The sequence below is a fragment of the Anopheles funestus genome (genome assembly GCF_943734845.2).
Source record: "Anopheles funestus chromosome X unlocalized genomic scaffold, idAnoFuneDA-416_04 X_unloc_8, whole genome shotgun sequence".
NCBI lineage: Eukaryota > Metazoa > Arthropoda > Insecta > Diptera > Culicidae > Anopheles > Anopheles funestus.
The window spans coordinates 52,455-67,084 of NW_026045209.1; the positions used below are offsets into that span (position 1 = coordinate 52,455).

Here is a 14,630-nt window from a genome sequence, read left to right on the forward strand (position 1 = left end):
TTTGCATTCAAAGATGATGATTTCGGTCAAAGTTGATGTTTTTGGTCAAAGTTGGTGGAAACTGTAAGTTTGCAACCAAAGATGATGATTTCGGTCAAAGTAGATGTTTTTGGTCAAAGTTGGTGGAAACTGGAAGTTTGCAACCAAAGATGATGATTTCGGTCAAAGTAGATGTTTTTGGTCAAAGTTTTTGGAAACTGGAAGTTTGCAACCAAAGATGATGATTTCGGTCAAAGTTGATGTTTTTGGTCAAAGTTTTTGGAAACTGGAAGTTTGCAACCAAAGATGATGATTTCGGTCAAAGTTGATGTTTTTGGTCAAAGTTTTTGGAAACTGGAAGTTTGCAACCAAAGATGATGATTTCGGTCAAAGTTGATGTTTTTGGTCAAAGTTGGTGGAAACTGGAAGTTTGCAACCAAAGATGATGATTTCGGTCAAAGTAGATGTTTTTGGTCAAAGTTGGTGGAAACTCGAGGTTTGCGACTAAAGTTGATGTTTTTGGTCAAAGTTGGTGGAAACTCGAGGTTTGCAACCAAAGTTGATGATTTCGGTCAAAGTTGTTGATTTCGGTCAAAGTAGATGTTTTTGGTCAAAGTTGGTGGAAACTCGAGGTTTGCGACTAAAGTTGATGATTTCGGTCAAAGTAGATGTTTTTGGTCTAAGTTGGTGGAAACTGGAAGTTTGCAACCAAAGATGATGGTTTTGGTCAAAGTTGATGTTTTTGTTAAAAGTTGGTGGAAACTGGAAGTTTGCAACCAAAGATGATGATTTCGGTCAAAGTTGATGTTTTTGGTCAAAGTTGGTGGAAACTGGAAGTTTGCAACCAAAGACGATGATTTCGGTCAAAGTAGATGTTTTTGGTCAAAGTTGGTGGAAACTGGAAGTTTGCAACCAAAGATGATGATTTCGGTCAAAGTAGATGTTTTTGGTCAAAGTTTTTGGAAACTGGAAGTTTGCAACCAAAGATGATGATTTCGGTCAAAGTTGATGTTTTTGGTCAAAGTTTTTGGAAACTGGAAGTTTGCAACCAAAGATGATGATTTCGGTCAAAGTTGATGTTTTTGGTCAAAGTTGGTGGAAACTGGAAGTTTGCAACCAAAGACGATGATTTCGGTCAAAGTAGATGTTTTTGGTCAAAGTTGGTGGTAACTGGAAGTTTGCAACCAAAGATGATGATTTCGGTCAAAGTAGATGTTTTTGGTCAAAGTTTTTGGAAACTGGAAGTTTGCAACCAAAGATGATGATTTCGGTCAAAGTTGATGTTTTTGGTCAAAGTTGGTGGAAACTCGAGGTTTGCGACTTAAGTTGATGTTTTCGGTCAAAGTAGATGTTTTTGGTCAAAGTTGATGGAAACTGGAAGTTTGCAACCAAAGATGATGATTTCGGTCAAAGTTGATGTTTTTGGTCAAAGTTGGTGGAAACTGGAAGTTTGCAACCAAAGATGATGATTTCGGTCAAAGTAGATGTTTTTGGTCAAAGTTGGTGGAAACTGGAAGTTTGCAACCAAAGATGATGATTTCGGTCAAAGTAGATGTTTTTGGTCAAAGTTGGTGGAAACTGGAAGTTTGCAACCAAAGATGTTGATTTCGGTCAAAGTTGATGTTTTTGGTCATAGTTGGTGGAAACTCGAGGTTTGCGAATAAAGTTGATGTTTTTGGTCAAAGTAGGTGGAAACTCGAGGTTTGCGACTAAAGTTGATGTTTTTGGTCAAAGTTGGTGGAAACTCGAGGTTTGCGACTAAAGTTGATGTTTTTGGTCAAAGTTGGTGGAAACTCGAGGTTTGCAAAAAAAGTTGATGATTTCGGTCAAAGTTGATGATTTCGGTCAAAGTTGATGTTTTTGGTCAAAGTTGGTGGAAACTGGAAGTTTGCAACCAAAGATGATGATTTCGGTCAAAGTAGATGTTTTTGGTCAAAGTTGGTGGAAACTGGAAGTTTGAAACCAAAGATGATGATTTCGGTCAAAGTAGATGTTTTTGGTCAAAGTTGGTGGAAACTGGAAGTTTGCAACCAAAGATGATGATTTCGGTCAAAGTAGATGTTTTTGGTCAAAGTTGGTGGAAACTGGAAGTTTGCAACCAAAGATGATGATTTCGGTCAAAGTTGATGTTTTTGGTCAAAGTTGGTGGAAACTCGAGGTTTGCGACTAAAGTTGATGATTTCGGTCAAAGTAGATGTTTTTGGTCTAAGTTGGTGGAAACTGGAAGTTTGCAACCAAAGATGATGATTTCGGTCAAAGTTGATGTTTTTGGTCAAAGTTGGTGGAAACTGGAAGTTTGCAACCAAAGATGATGATTTCGGTCAAAGTAGATGTTTTTGGTCAAAGCTGGTGGAAACTCGAGGTTTGCGACTAAAGTAGATGTTTTTGGTCAAAGTTGGTGGAAACTCGAGGTATGCGACTAAAGTTGATGATTTCGGTCAAAGTAGATGTTTTTGGTCAAAGTTGGTGGAAACTGGAAGTTTGCAACCAAAGATGATGATTTCGGTCAAAGTAGATGTTTTTGGTCAAAGTTGGTGGAAACTGGAAGTTTGCAACCAAAGATGATGATTTCGGTCAAAGTTGATGTTTTTGGTCAAAGTTGGTGGAAACTCGAGGTTTGCGACTAAAGTTGATGTTTTTGGTCAAAGTTGGTGGAAACTCGAGGTTTGCGACTAAAGTTGATGTTTTTGGTCAAAGTTGGTGGAAACTCGAGGTTTGCGACTAAAGTTGATGTTTTTGGTCAAAGTTGGTGGAAACTCGAGGTTTGCAACCAAAGTTGATGATTTCGGTCAAAGTTGATGATTTCGGTCAAAGTAGATGTTTTTGGTCAAAGTTGGTGGAAACTGGAAGTTTGCAACCAAAGATGATGATTTCGGTCAAAGTAGATGTTTTTGGTCAAAGTTGGTGGAAACTGGAAGTTTGCAACCAACGATGATGATTTCGGTCAAAGTAGATGTTTTTGGTCAAAGTTGGTGGAAACTCGAGGTTTGCGACTAAAGTTGATGTTTTTGGTCTAAGTTGGTGGAAACTCGAGGTTTGCGGCTAAAGTTAATGTTTTTGGTCAAAGTTGGTGGAAACTGGAAGTTTGCAACCAAAGATGATGATTTCGGTCAAAGTAGATGTTTTTGGTCAAAGTTGGTGGAAACTGTAAGTTTGCAACCAAAGATGATGATTTCGGTCAAAGTAGATGTTTTTGGTCAAAGTTGGTGGAAACTGGAAGTTTGCAACCAAAGTTGATGATTTCGGTCAAAGTAGATGTTTTTGGTCAAAGTTGGTGGAAACTGGAAGTTTGCAACCAAAGATGATGATTTCGGTCAAAGTAGATGTTTTTGGTCAAAGTTGGTGGAAACTGGAAGTTTGCGACCAAAGATGATGTTTTCGGTCAAAGTAGATGTTTTCGGTCAAAGTTGGTGGAAACTGGAAGTTTGCAACCAAAGATGATGATTTCGGTCAAAGTAGATGTTTTTGGTCAAAGTTGGTGGAAACTGGAAGTTTGCGATCAAAGATGATGTTTTCGGTCAAAGTTGCTGTTTTTTGTCAAAGTTGGTGGAAACTGGAAGTTTGCAACCAAAGATGATGTTTTTGGTCAAAGTTGATGTTTTTTGTCAAAGTTGGTGGAAACTTGAGGTTTGCGACCAAAGATGATGTTTTCGGTCAAAGTTGATGTTTTTGGTCAAAGTTGGTGGAAACTGGAAGTTTGCAACCAAAGATGATGATTTCGGTCAAAGTAGATGTTTTTGGTCAAAGTTGGTGGAAACTGGAAGTTTGCAACCAAAGATGATGATTTCGGTCAAAGTAGATGTTTTTGGTCAAAGTTGGTGGAAACTGGAAGTTTGCAACCAAAGATGATGATTTCGGTCAAAGTAGATGTTTTTGGTCAAAGTTGGTGGAAACTGGAATTTTGCAACCAAAGATGATGGTTTCGGTCAAAGTTCATGTTTTTGGTCAAAGTTGGTGAAAACTCGAGGTTTGCGACTAAAGTTGATGATTTCGGTCAAAGTAGATGTTTTTGGTCAAAGTTGGTGGAAACTGGAAGTTTGCAACCAAAGATGATGGTTTCGGTCAAAGTTGATGTTTTTGGTCAAAGTTGGTGGAAACTGGAAGTTTGCAACCAAAGATGATGATTTCGGTCAAAGTTGATGTTTTTGGTCAAAGTTGGTGGAAACTCGAGGTTTGCGACTAAAGTTGATGTTTTTGGTCAAAGTTGGTGGAAACTCGAGGTATGCGACTAAAGTTGATGATTTCGGTCAAAGTAGATGTTTTTGGTCAAAGTTGGTGGAAACTGGAAGTTTGCAACCAAAGATAATGATTTCGGTCAAAGTAGATGTTTTTGGTCAAAGTTGGTGGAAACTGGAAGTGTGACGCCTACGCATAGGCAATGCGAAGTCGCAATATAAATATAAGTTTATAGTAAGCAAATATAAAAATAAGTTATAGTAAGAAAACGACTAGGAAAGAATAGGGCAGGAACAGGGACGCCACGATTGGCTAATGAGCAGTACTGGTAGGATAGAATAGGATAGCGAGTAAATACGATAGGGATAGACTTATAGGCTTAGGTAGAATCATAATTATTACATAAGTAGGCTAGACTATTTTACATAAGGGAATTGGATATAAATAGGGTGTCGGTGGCAAAGAACGACAAAAAAAAGGTTCGAACGAAATACGAGGAAACTCTGCCCGATCGCGAAGCGTTGTAATAAAAGTTTAGTTTTTAAAGTATATCACGTCAACCTCCAGTGTTATTTTGTGGTCGTAAATAGTTACATTTAAAACATATCACATGGCGACCGTGATCATGTAATGTACATGACGACGCGAACTACAAAAAAAAAAATCATTCAAAATAGTAACGGTACAGTGTGTAAGTTGCAACAAGAATAGTAACTATTAACCGTAAAGCTACCACCACAAATTCGGAGGAACTACGCTAACGATATAAGTGCAACGACCGATGAACGTACGGGCAACCGATCGCTCAAATTGATCCCCCAACGGTGAGAAAAAGTGTCGTAGGACTAAACAGGCAGGATCATTAAGGATCCCATCAACGACGATAGCGAGAGCGAGAGAGTGTCAGTGATCAACGTTACAAGTGCAAAGTATGACCGTAAGCAACCTTAAGCACAAAGAGTGAAGAATACGCTGAACGAGTAAAACGATATGTGAACGAGTGAGTGAAGAATACGTTGAACGAGTGAAAAATAAGCCGAAAGAGTGAACGAGATTGTGTGACGAGCAGGAAACCGAAAATGTGAGCAAAACTTTACGACAGTAGTGGATAACCGAAGAGTGACTAACGCAGAACATTGACGATGAGAACAGTACGGGCAATGACATCACAGCGAGCTATCCGGAAGATCCTTACGAACGTGAAGGAATGAGTGATCGACTGAGAGATCTACAATCTACGACGGGCGGCAGTATCACCAGGAAGGAATGAGTGATCAACTGAGAGTAACCTACGACGGGCAGCAGTAACAACATCGAACGAAGATAGCGGAACAAACGATAGTGTGCGATAATTCCCCATGCGTGAGTAAAAAAAAAAAAAAAAAAAATCGTAGATCAATTAGGCTTGAACAAAGTAGTTTAGCAAATATCTATTATAAATTTTCCGAAAAATAGGTAATATTTTGTAATTGGTCAATTATTTTTTTCCGCTGTTCAATGTCACTCGGGAATATATACACATACATACGTAATTAAGCACATTCATATTGCCTCTCACTACACTCCATACAATACTACAATCACTCACTCTCACAACACTGAAAAATGCTCATAAAAGTTATACCGTCATTCCACATGCTCGCATAAATGCTGTCTAAAATACGTCAGTACATAAAAAGATTACAAGAAATTGAGGAAAAATTAAAGCCAGGTGGTAAAAAGTTCCGCAAATGTCTGATTGAACAGTACCCCTGATAACAATGGTGAATTATTTTTCAAGCAAATTCACCTGTGGTGAAATGGTGAAATTGCAAGCCAAAGGAAACGCTTGTCAAAGCTGTGGTAGGTTCGGAAGAAGCAACGAAGAAGAAGTGGTTAAATAAAAACTGTCAACAAATCGGCCGGTATTTCTTCAAGACAAGCTTAAACATATTACTGACGCAATCGAAAGTTGTATTTGCTTGTGATTTTTGAATAAATGGATCCGATTAAGCGTGGAAAAAAGAGTGGCCTGTTCAGGAAGCGATCTTTGGCAAAGATAGCAAAGATTGATAAGCTGTTACAGGCCGAAAATCAACCCGTCCCAAGCACGAGCAGGGAAACACAAGGTAAGCGAAATTAATAAAACACTAAACTAAAACTAAACTAAAAACTATACTAAAACTAAACTAAAACAACTAAAAAGTTGAACGAGATTCGGAACGTTAGTGAATTGAAATGGTGATAGCATTAACGTATGTGTGGAAGTGCGTGAAATTAGTGAAAAAACGACAATCCAAAATGCGTCTTTGTCGATGTTACGGTGCTGTCTTCCGTCCGGAGCTACGTGAGCAGCGGTTGCGCACAAGTTTCGTGTCCGTTTTTTCTTTTAACCGTGACTAATTTGTTCCTTCGAAGGATTACTACGTGTAAGCGCTAGGCGCAACGGACTGACGCATCAAATCGCGAGTGCCGTGAAACTTACACCCTTTATGAATACTACAAACTATAATCCTAAAGCAAACTAAAAACGAAAGTACCAGTGGACAATCGCCTAATCGACTAATCAAATTGAATTTATGATTGTTTATTCCTAGTTGTATGACACCTGTTTTATATATTTGTAGATCCGGAAGATGTTCATCCTGTGGCGGAACAATCGATCCAAGATTCATCATCCTTGGAAGATCTATCATCCATCGGAGATTTGCCAATAGCAGAGGAGCAGGAAGTGCTAATTTTGGATGATGATGAGGATAGCGATATTTCGGACTACATCATAACGGAGAGCGATGAAGAGGATGAAAATGATCCGGACCTTGTTGTTGAAGACGAAATCAACCAAGCTCTTCATTTGTTTTCCAAGCGATTGAGAGTTTGGGCATTATCACATAAGATTACTCATTCTGCTTTAAATGATCTTCTCGTTTTAGTTCGTGAAACTACGGATATACATCTGCCTATAGATTCCAGGACTTTTTTGAAGACTCCGATAGGCGTTGGGAATGAAATTTCAAGTGTAGCTGGCGGGCAACTGTGGTACCAAGGAATTCAAAACGCGATACAATATTGTTTTCCGTAAGTTTGATTTCGTTGCAATATTTATATTAGATTTTGTTTCAATAACGTTTTTGTTGATTTTAATTTTAGAAATATGACCCCTGCTGTTGACGTTATATCAATAAATCTGTTCACAGATGGTTTGCCGTTATATAACAGCGGGCCAACACAGCTATGGCCTATTTTGATGCAGCTTCATAACGTCCCGGAAGCTCCGATATTGGTGGTTGGAGTTTTTTGCGGTTTATCTAAACCGGATAATGTGGAACATTATCTGCGCCCACTTGTAACGGAATTGAACCAGATACTGGAAGAAGGAATAATTATTAACACGAAATCCTTCGGTGTCTGTTTTAGAGCGTTCATAGCAGATTCCCCGGCACGATCCTTTATAAAAGGTAAATTAATATTGTATGATAACAAAGATTAAATGTACAACCGCTAAAGTGCTGATTTATATAATACGATTCACACACCATTTTCCCGTTTTTTAGGAGTTACCTCTCACAACGCTACTTGTGGTTGTACAAAGTGTGAAATAGTAGGACGATTCGATCACGTTGCACGGACAACTGTGTATGAAGGTGTTGCAGCAGATCGAACAGACGCGGAATTTCGACAGGGGAAGTATATAATAGGGCATCAGAAACGACTGACACCGTTATTAGATATAAGAGGAATAGATATTATTAAGCAGGTTTTAGTAGCAGATGAACTACATTTACATCATCTAGGAGTTATGAAGAAACTTTTAAAGGGATACACAGGATCATTAAAAAGATTTACGGCATTAACAGCATCAGAACAGGAGGAAATGAATAGGGTCTTAGTAAAAATTCAGCTTCCTTCAGAGATACATCGAGGAGTTAGGTCGTTGCAGTATGTAAAATTTTGGAAGGGGACCGAATTCCGTTCATTTTTAAATCATATTGGCATTCCTTTGCTTCGAGGTAGAATTCATGACTCCGATTACGAACATTTTAAACTTTTTTATGTTGCACAAACTTTGCTTTCCAACCAATATTTTGAAATTTACTGGGAATACGCTGGACAATTACTACAAAAATATGTTGCCGATTTTAGTTCTGTTTATAGTAGAGGTCTTTTAACGAGTAATGTACATAATCTTTTGCACGTCCATGCAGATGTTAGTATGTTCGGTCCTCTTCCAACAATTTCATCATATCCGTATGAGAATAAATTGCAGTTCATCAAACGTCTAGTTAGAACAGGGCCTAGAACGCTAGAACAGGTGGTTTGCCGGCTAACCGAACTTAGGGAAGTAGAAGTTGCAGTCAGTCAAGAGCTTAAGGTTTATCCGCATTTGAAAATTAAGTCAGGGGAAGTAATTTTGCACATTAGAAAGGATTTTTTGTTAAGACAGGGCAATAGGAATGGATGGTTTTTGACAAAGGACAAAGAAATAATTAGGTATTATACTGCGACACAAGATTCAGAAAATGTTTACATAGAAGGTCATATACTACAGAAGAAGAGTTTAAGTTTCACACGTCCATGTAATTCAGACATAATATTTAATTTTGATGGTAGATTAGATGATTTATCGAATGAGGTAGCTAAAATCAATGTTGATAGGGTGATGTGTAAGCTAGCAGCAGTTTCGGTAGATGAAGGAATAAGTTATCATTTCAGTCCATTACTACATACTTTAGCAGACTAGGTTAGATTCAAGGTTTTGTTCTTATTTTCAGATTTCCCACTCTATTGGTAAATCGTTCTAATTGTGCTATCCAAAAACGCAACTTATTATAATATTCTATACTTTTTAGCTTTCTACAATTTCTTTTCAGCTGGCTAGCAAATGCTTAGATGCGTTAAACGCATCTTTGAACTCCTATCCCAACCTCCACGTGGTGCTAGCTGGATTGTAACTATTGCATATTCCTGACAATTACAGTGATGAAGGATTATGCAATTGTTACAAACAGATACGGAAGGGGCCACTTGAACAATTGTATAATTAAGTAGATTAAAGATTCTATATGTATAATAAAAATGTTTGCTTTTGTATTATGTTTGTATCATGTTTTCCTCAATATTACAACCAAAACCATATGCTTTTAGGTATTCAAGTTCAAGTATTGTGGTATTTTATTAATCTTATACTATCAATTCGACATTCTTCTTTTTTTGGTTTCGCACGATGATATAACATTGTGTAATTTTTTCATAAAAAATTGTTTCACTAATTCGTCCGTAGCCTCGAGGGTTTCATTGCAGCCTAAAAATCGGAACAAGCGTAGAACTGCAGAAAGATTTTGAAATTCTAGTTTCCTTCCCGAAACGCTTCGTCCTGTCCAGCTAAATGCTTTCAGCACATCGCGGTTCAACAATACATCTAAAGCCGCTTCTAACCTGCTTTCTATGTCACGAAAATTTTGCACAACATATAAAATTTGTTGAATAATGTCAATCATGAACATGCTGTCGGATTGCAGCTTAACGTTAAAAGCAACCAGTCCATCCGCGTCCGCGATCTTCTCAATTGATACTTTCCGCTGTACTGCATATTTGTTGTACATTACATTGTACATGTAGTCTATTTTAGACGACATATCCGACATCATAGCAGTTATTCTCTCAGACTCCAATGCAGAGGAAGACGAAGGTAACGTGGATGAGGTAGGTTGGGAACATGTGGGACACATTTGGATTTTGGGATTTGGAAGAGGTGGGACAGGAAGAGGTTTTTTGGTTGGTAGTGGATTTGAGGCAGGATTTTGAATGTTTACTGATTTGGGTGCAACGGGAAGACGATTTTTCAGGTATGGGTGGACGGGGAGAGGTTTTTTTTGATTCAATGAACCGGATGAAGAAGAGGGAAAAGAGACACGTAATTTGGGTGTTTTGGGTGGTTGGGTTTTAGCAGAAGCCACGGGTAGGGTTGGAAGAACTGGATTGGAAGGAGAAACGGAGGAACATGGTTGGGGTTGGGATGCAATGGGCAGCTGGAACGCTCGTGCGGTAGTCTCATCTGTCTTAGTCGGTTTGGTTGAAGACGTCGACGAACGTTGCGAATCCATTCCTAAAATAGAAATACAACCGCGTATCATTTTATGCACTAATAGCATGCAGGCCAGCAAGTGATCTACACAGCCGATACAGTTGACGACGCCACTTACGCAACGCCGGTAAGGTTCAAATTTCTAATTACTAACCTTCTCTTTATCCTTACAGATAGACAGCACAGCCGAAGAAACAACGAAAAAAAAGAACCGAATGTCGAGAGCGAGCACAAATCAAGAGAGCGAGCGTCTAGCACCAAAGTAGCAGTGGAAGTAAACAACAACATGCGAAATAAAAAAAACACTGAAAAACACTATGGCTGCTTTTTTTTGAAACTGCTTAAAATACGGTACAACCATGTACAACAAATTTTATTGGCAGCCATGTTGGTTTTTTTCAAGATATCTTGACATTTCTAAGGTATTTTTTGTTGTTATCCGACCTGCCGTTAACCGTTGCTTATATTCACCATTTCCTTTTTCACCTATCTCACCAATGCCTTAGAACGCTGAATCTAAGCTAATTTTTTGGTGAGTTTTGTGGTGAATTGTTACCTGGGACAATATTTCCGCATATGACTCGTATGTGAAAATTAAACACCTAGCATCCCGGTTAAAAGATACAGATGCGGCAGAAGAAATTGAAGCCATAAATAAATCTGCCAACAGCTACTACAATAACATTCTTTCATATATTAACTTCCAGTTACAAAACAGAGTTCACTTTAAACTTAAAACATTAGCTAAAGTTAGTATTGTGCTAAATCGTTGGAAACCTCACAAAATGGAAGATTTCGATATAAAGACTGCTGCGACACTGGTGCAACTGTATGACGGCAATCCCGACAGCCTTGAAAATTTTTTGGGTTCGGCAAACTTATTAAAAAAGCTTTACCCAAAAGATACTAAACAGATATTAGTAGAGTTCCTCAAAACACGATTGACAGGAAAAGCACAATTTGGGCTAGCCCCAAACATTACCGACTTTGAAACCCTTATTAACGATGTAAAAGAACGGTGCCAAGAAAGAATAAATCCGGACAAACTAATAGGAGAATTAAAATCAATCCGCTATACAGATACCAAGTGCTTGTGTAAGGAAGTAGAAACACTTAGCACGAAACTAAAAATAATGTATCTAAAACAAAGTATTCCCGAAAAAGTCGCGAATGATATGGCAATTAAGCGAGGTGTTGAAACACTAATTGAAAAAGTAAAGCATGCCGAAACAAAAATAATATTACAAGCAGGGCAGTATTCTTCCATATTAGATGCAACAGAAAAAGTGCTAGAAAGTGAGAGAATCCACAGTTCAACACAAGTCCTCTCGTTTAGAGGAAACAATTACAACACAAATAGAAACCCAAGTAGATACACAAGTAATACTTACAACCACAGACAACAGTATAGAGGCAATAGTAACGGATATAGGCAAACACCCAATAGATATCAACGGAATAATTTCTCTAATCAATCCAACAGACAATTTTTCGGAAACACAAACAGAAAAAATAATAGAGTTTATTCTGCACAAAACACAGAAGAATATAATTTTTTAGAAGAAAGCCAGCAGCCTACAGACTGCCAATCTTAGCAGTTAATTTGAACGCTAATAATTACATTAAAATAAAATTAGAAATGGCATATAATGATTTTAGCGAACTCATAGTAGATACCGGAGCAGATGTATCCTTGTTTAAAATAAACAAAATTAAACCTAACCACCCGATACACTCCCAGAACAAGATTAATTTAAAAGGTATTACTACACACTCAATTGATACGCTAGCCACTACGCATACTACCATGAATTTTGGTGACGCATACATTAAACACCAATTTCATGTTATACCAAAAGAGATAGATATCGGCGCAGACGGTATACTGGGAAGAGATTTTTTCGCTAACTATAGGTGCATAATTGATTACGAGCACTGGTTATTAATCTTCAATCACAATGGCTCAACTGTCTGCCATCCTATGGAGGACAAACATAATGACGGCTTCGTGCTGCCAATAAGAAGTGAGGTCATACAAAAGGTTAATTTACCAAATATAAACGAAGAATCTATTGTGCTAGCTGAGGAAATCAGGCCAGGAGTATTTTGTGGAAATTCTATCATATCAAAGGAAAATCAATACGTTAAGTTTATAAATACTACTGAAAATAATGTGTTTATCAGTAAAAGATCATTCAGACCCCAAATTGATCTAGTAAAAAACTATAACGTAAAGACGCAATCTCCCCCTTCTTCTGTCTCCTCAACTTCTAGGCTCAAAACTATAATTAATACTATAGATACATCAAATGTTCCACAATATATTAAAAACGACCTAGAAAACCTTATATTAAAATATACGGATATATTTTGCATAAATGAAGATCAAATTACCACAAACAATTTTTATACACAGTCGATACAGTTGAAAGATAATACACCATGTTACATTCCAAACTACAAACAAATACATGCACAGGCTGAAGAAATAAAAACCCAGGTTGATAAAATGTTAAAAGACGATATAATCGAACACTCTGTTTCATCCTATAACTCCCCCATATTATTGGTGCCAAAAAAATCGGGAGAAGGAAAAAAATGGAGACTCGTAGTAGATTACCGACAGTTAAATAAAAAAATAATGCCTGATAAATTTCCACTGCCGCGAATTGATGCAATACTAGACCAACTGGGTAGAGCGAAATACTTTACAACTCTAGATCTCATGTCCGGGTTCCATCAAATACCGCTGGATAAAGAATCGAGAAAGTATACAGCATTTTCAACCTCTGCGGGACACTTTCAATACAAGAGGTTACCCTTTGGCTTAAATATTAGCCCAAATAGCTTTCAACGCATGATAACTATAGCGATGGCGGGACTGACGCCAGATAGCGCATTTGTTTACATAGATGACATCATCATAACAGGCTGTACAGTTAAACACCATCTTCAGAATTTAATAAAAGTGTTTGATAGACTGCGACAGTACAACCTGAAGCTCAATCCGGAAAAATGCAAATTTTTCCAAAATAGTGTCACCTATTTGGGTCACAAGATTACCGATAAGGGTATATATCCGGACGAGACTAAGTTCGACACAATTAAAAACTACCCTGTGCCACAAAATGTGGATGAAGTCAGAAGATTCGTAGCCTTCTGTAACTACTACCGCAAGTTTGTTCGCAACTTTGCTGAAGTAGCAAAACCGCTGAATAGTCTATTAAAAAAAGGAGCTACATTTAACTGGTCTACCGAATGTCAATATGCTTTTGACACCCTTAGGAAGAACCTACTATATTACAATATCCAGATTTCGAAAAAGAATTTATATTAACCACGGACGCATCAGATATAGCATGCGGAGCCATCCTTTCTCAAATTACTAACGGTAATGATCTTCCGATTGCATATGCCAGTAGAACCTTTACAAAAGGGGAAAAATCGAAACCGACCATTGAAAAAGAGCTAGCAGCCATTCACTGGGCTGTGAATTATTTCAAACCATACATTTTTGGAAAAAAGTTCAGGGTTCGAACAGATCATAGGCCACTGGTTTATCTGTTCAACATGAAAAACCCTACATCAAAGCTAACACGAATGAGACTAGACCTGGAGGAGTTTGATTTCGAGGTCGAATTCGTGCAAGGAAAAATGAACACAGGGGCAGATGCATTGTCAAGAATAGTCACTGATTCCCAACAACTTAAGTCAATGCAAGAAAGTGCAAACGCCATCAGAGAAAATGCAGTATTGTTAGCTACCACCAGATCAATGTCAAAATCACTTAAGGAAGGGCGACAACCGGAACAGAAGGTACAAGAACATATATCAGAACCCACGCTGTGGTTAACAGAAAACCCAAACGAGGTAAATAAACTGTTGAAAGTGCGATCCGAAGTAAATATGAATACCATTAAAATAGCGCTCTTCAATAATAATTATAACAAGGAGTTGGGCAATATTAAGATCATACTTAATCAAAATGGAAGTCAGGCACTCGAGGCTGCTCTTCTACAATTGTCGCAGCTAGCAAAGAAGTACAATCGCAATAGGATAGCTATTTCTACAGAAGACATTTTGTTTCAATATTACTCGATACAGACCCTAAAGGAAATCGCAAATATGGCCATTTCCGGGTTCGAGATAGTTGCATTCAACCCACCCAGCTGGATTTCAAAAAGGGAGGAAATTCAAAATATTTTAGAAAACTATCACATGTCGCCTTCGGGAGGACATGTCGGTCAATACCGCTTATACCTCAAAATACGAGAAAAGTTTAAATGGAAGAACATGAAGGATGAAATAAAAAAATTTGTCAATGATTGTGAAACATGTAAAGTGAACAAAGCAACGAGGCACACTAAAGAGAAATCCGTTATCACAACGACACCTACTCGGCCATTCGATA

At 37.9% G+C, this 14,630-nt stretch overlaps 2 protein-coding genes across 4 annotated transcripts; both read left to right on the plus strand.

The window, feature by feature from the left end:
- Positions 1–5,907: 5,907 nt before the first annotated feature.
- On the plus strand, positions 5,908–8,954 carry LOC125774091 (uncharacterized). Of its 3 annotated transcripts, none has more exons than XM_049444507.1 (4): positions 5,908–6,263; positions 6,762–7,212; positions 7,285–7,592; positions 7,689–8,954. In XM_049444507.1, the coding sequence occupies exons 1-4, from the start codon at positions 6,134–6,136 to the stop codon at positions 8,873–8,875; spliced, it is 2,076 nt and encodes a 691-aa protein (XP_049300464.1). In that variant the 5' UTR covers positions 5,908–6,133; the 3' UTR covers positions 8,876–8,954. The 3 variants fall into 3 exon arrangements, with proteins under 3 accessions (XP_049300464.1, XP_049300465.1, XP_049300466.1); XM_049444508.1 differs by having other exon boundaries at positions 7,332–7,592; XM_049444509.1 differs by having other exon boundaries at positions 7,332–7,592; positions 7,689–7,790.
- Positions 8,955–11,004: 2,050 nt separating this feature from the next.
- On the plus strand, positions 11,005–11,814 carry LOC125774089 (uncharacterized). The gene has a single exon (XM_049444505.1). It carries the CDS (start codon positions 11,005–11,007, stop codon positions 11,812–11,814), a length of 810 nt encoding a protein of 269 aa, XP_049300462.1.
- The last annotated feature ends 2,816 nt before the right edge of the window (positions 11,815–14,630 follow it).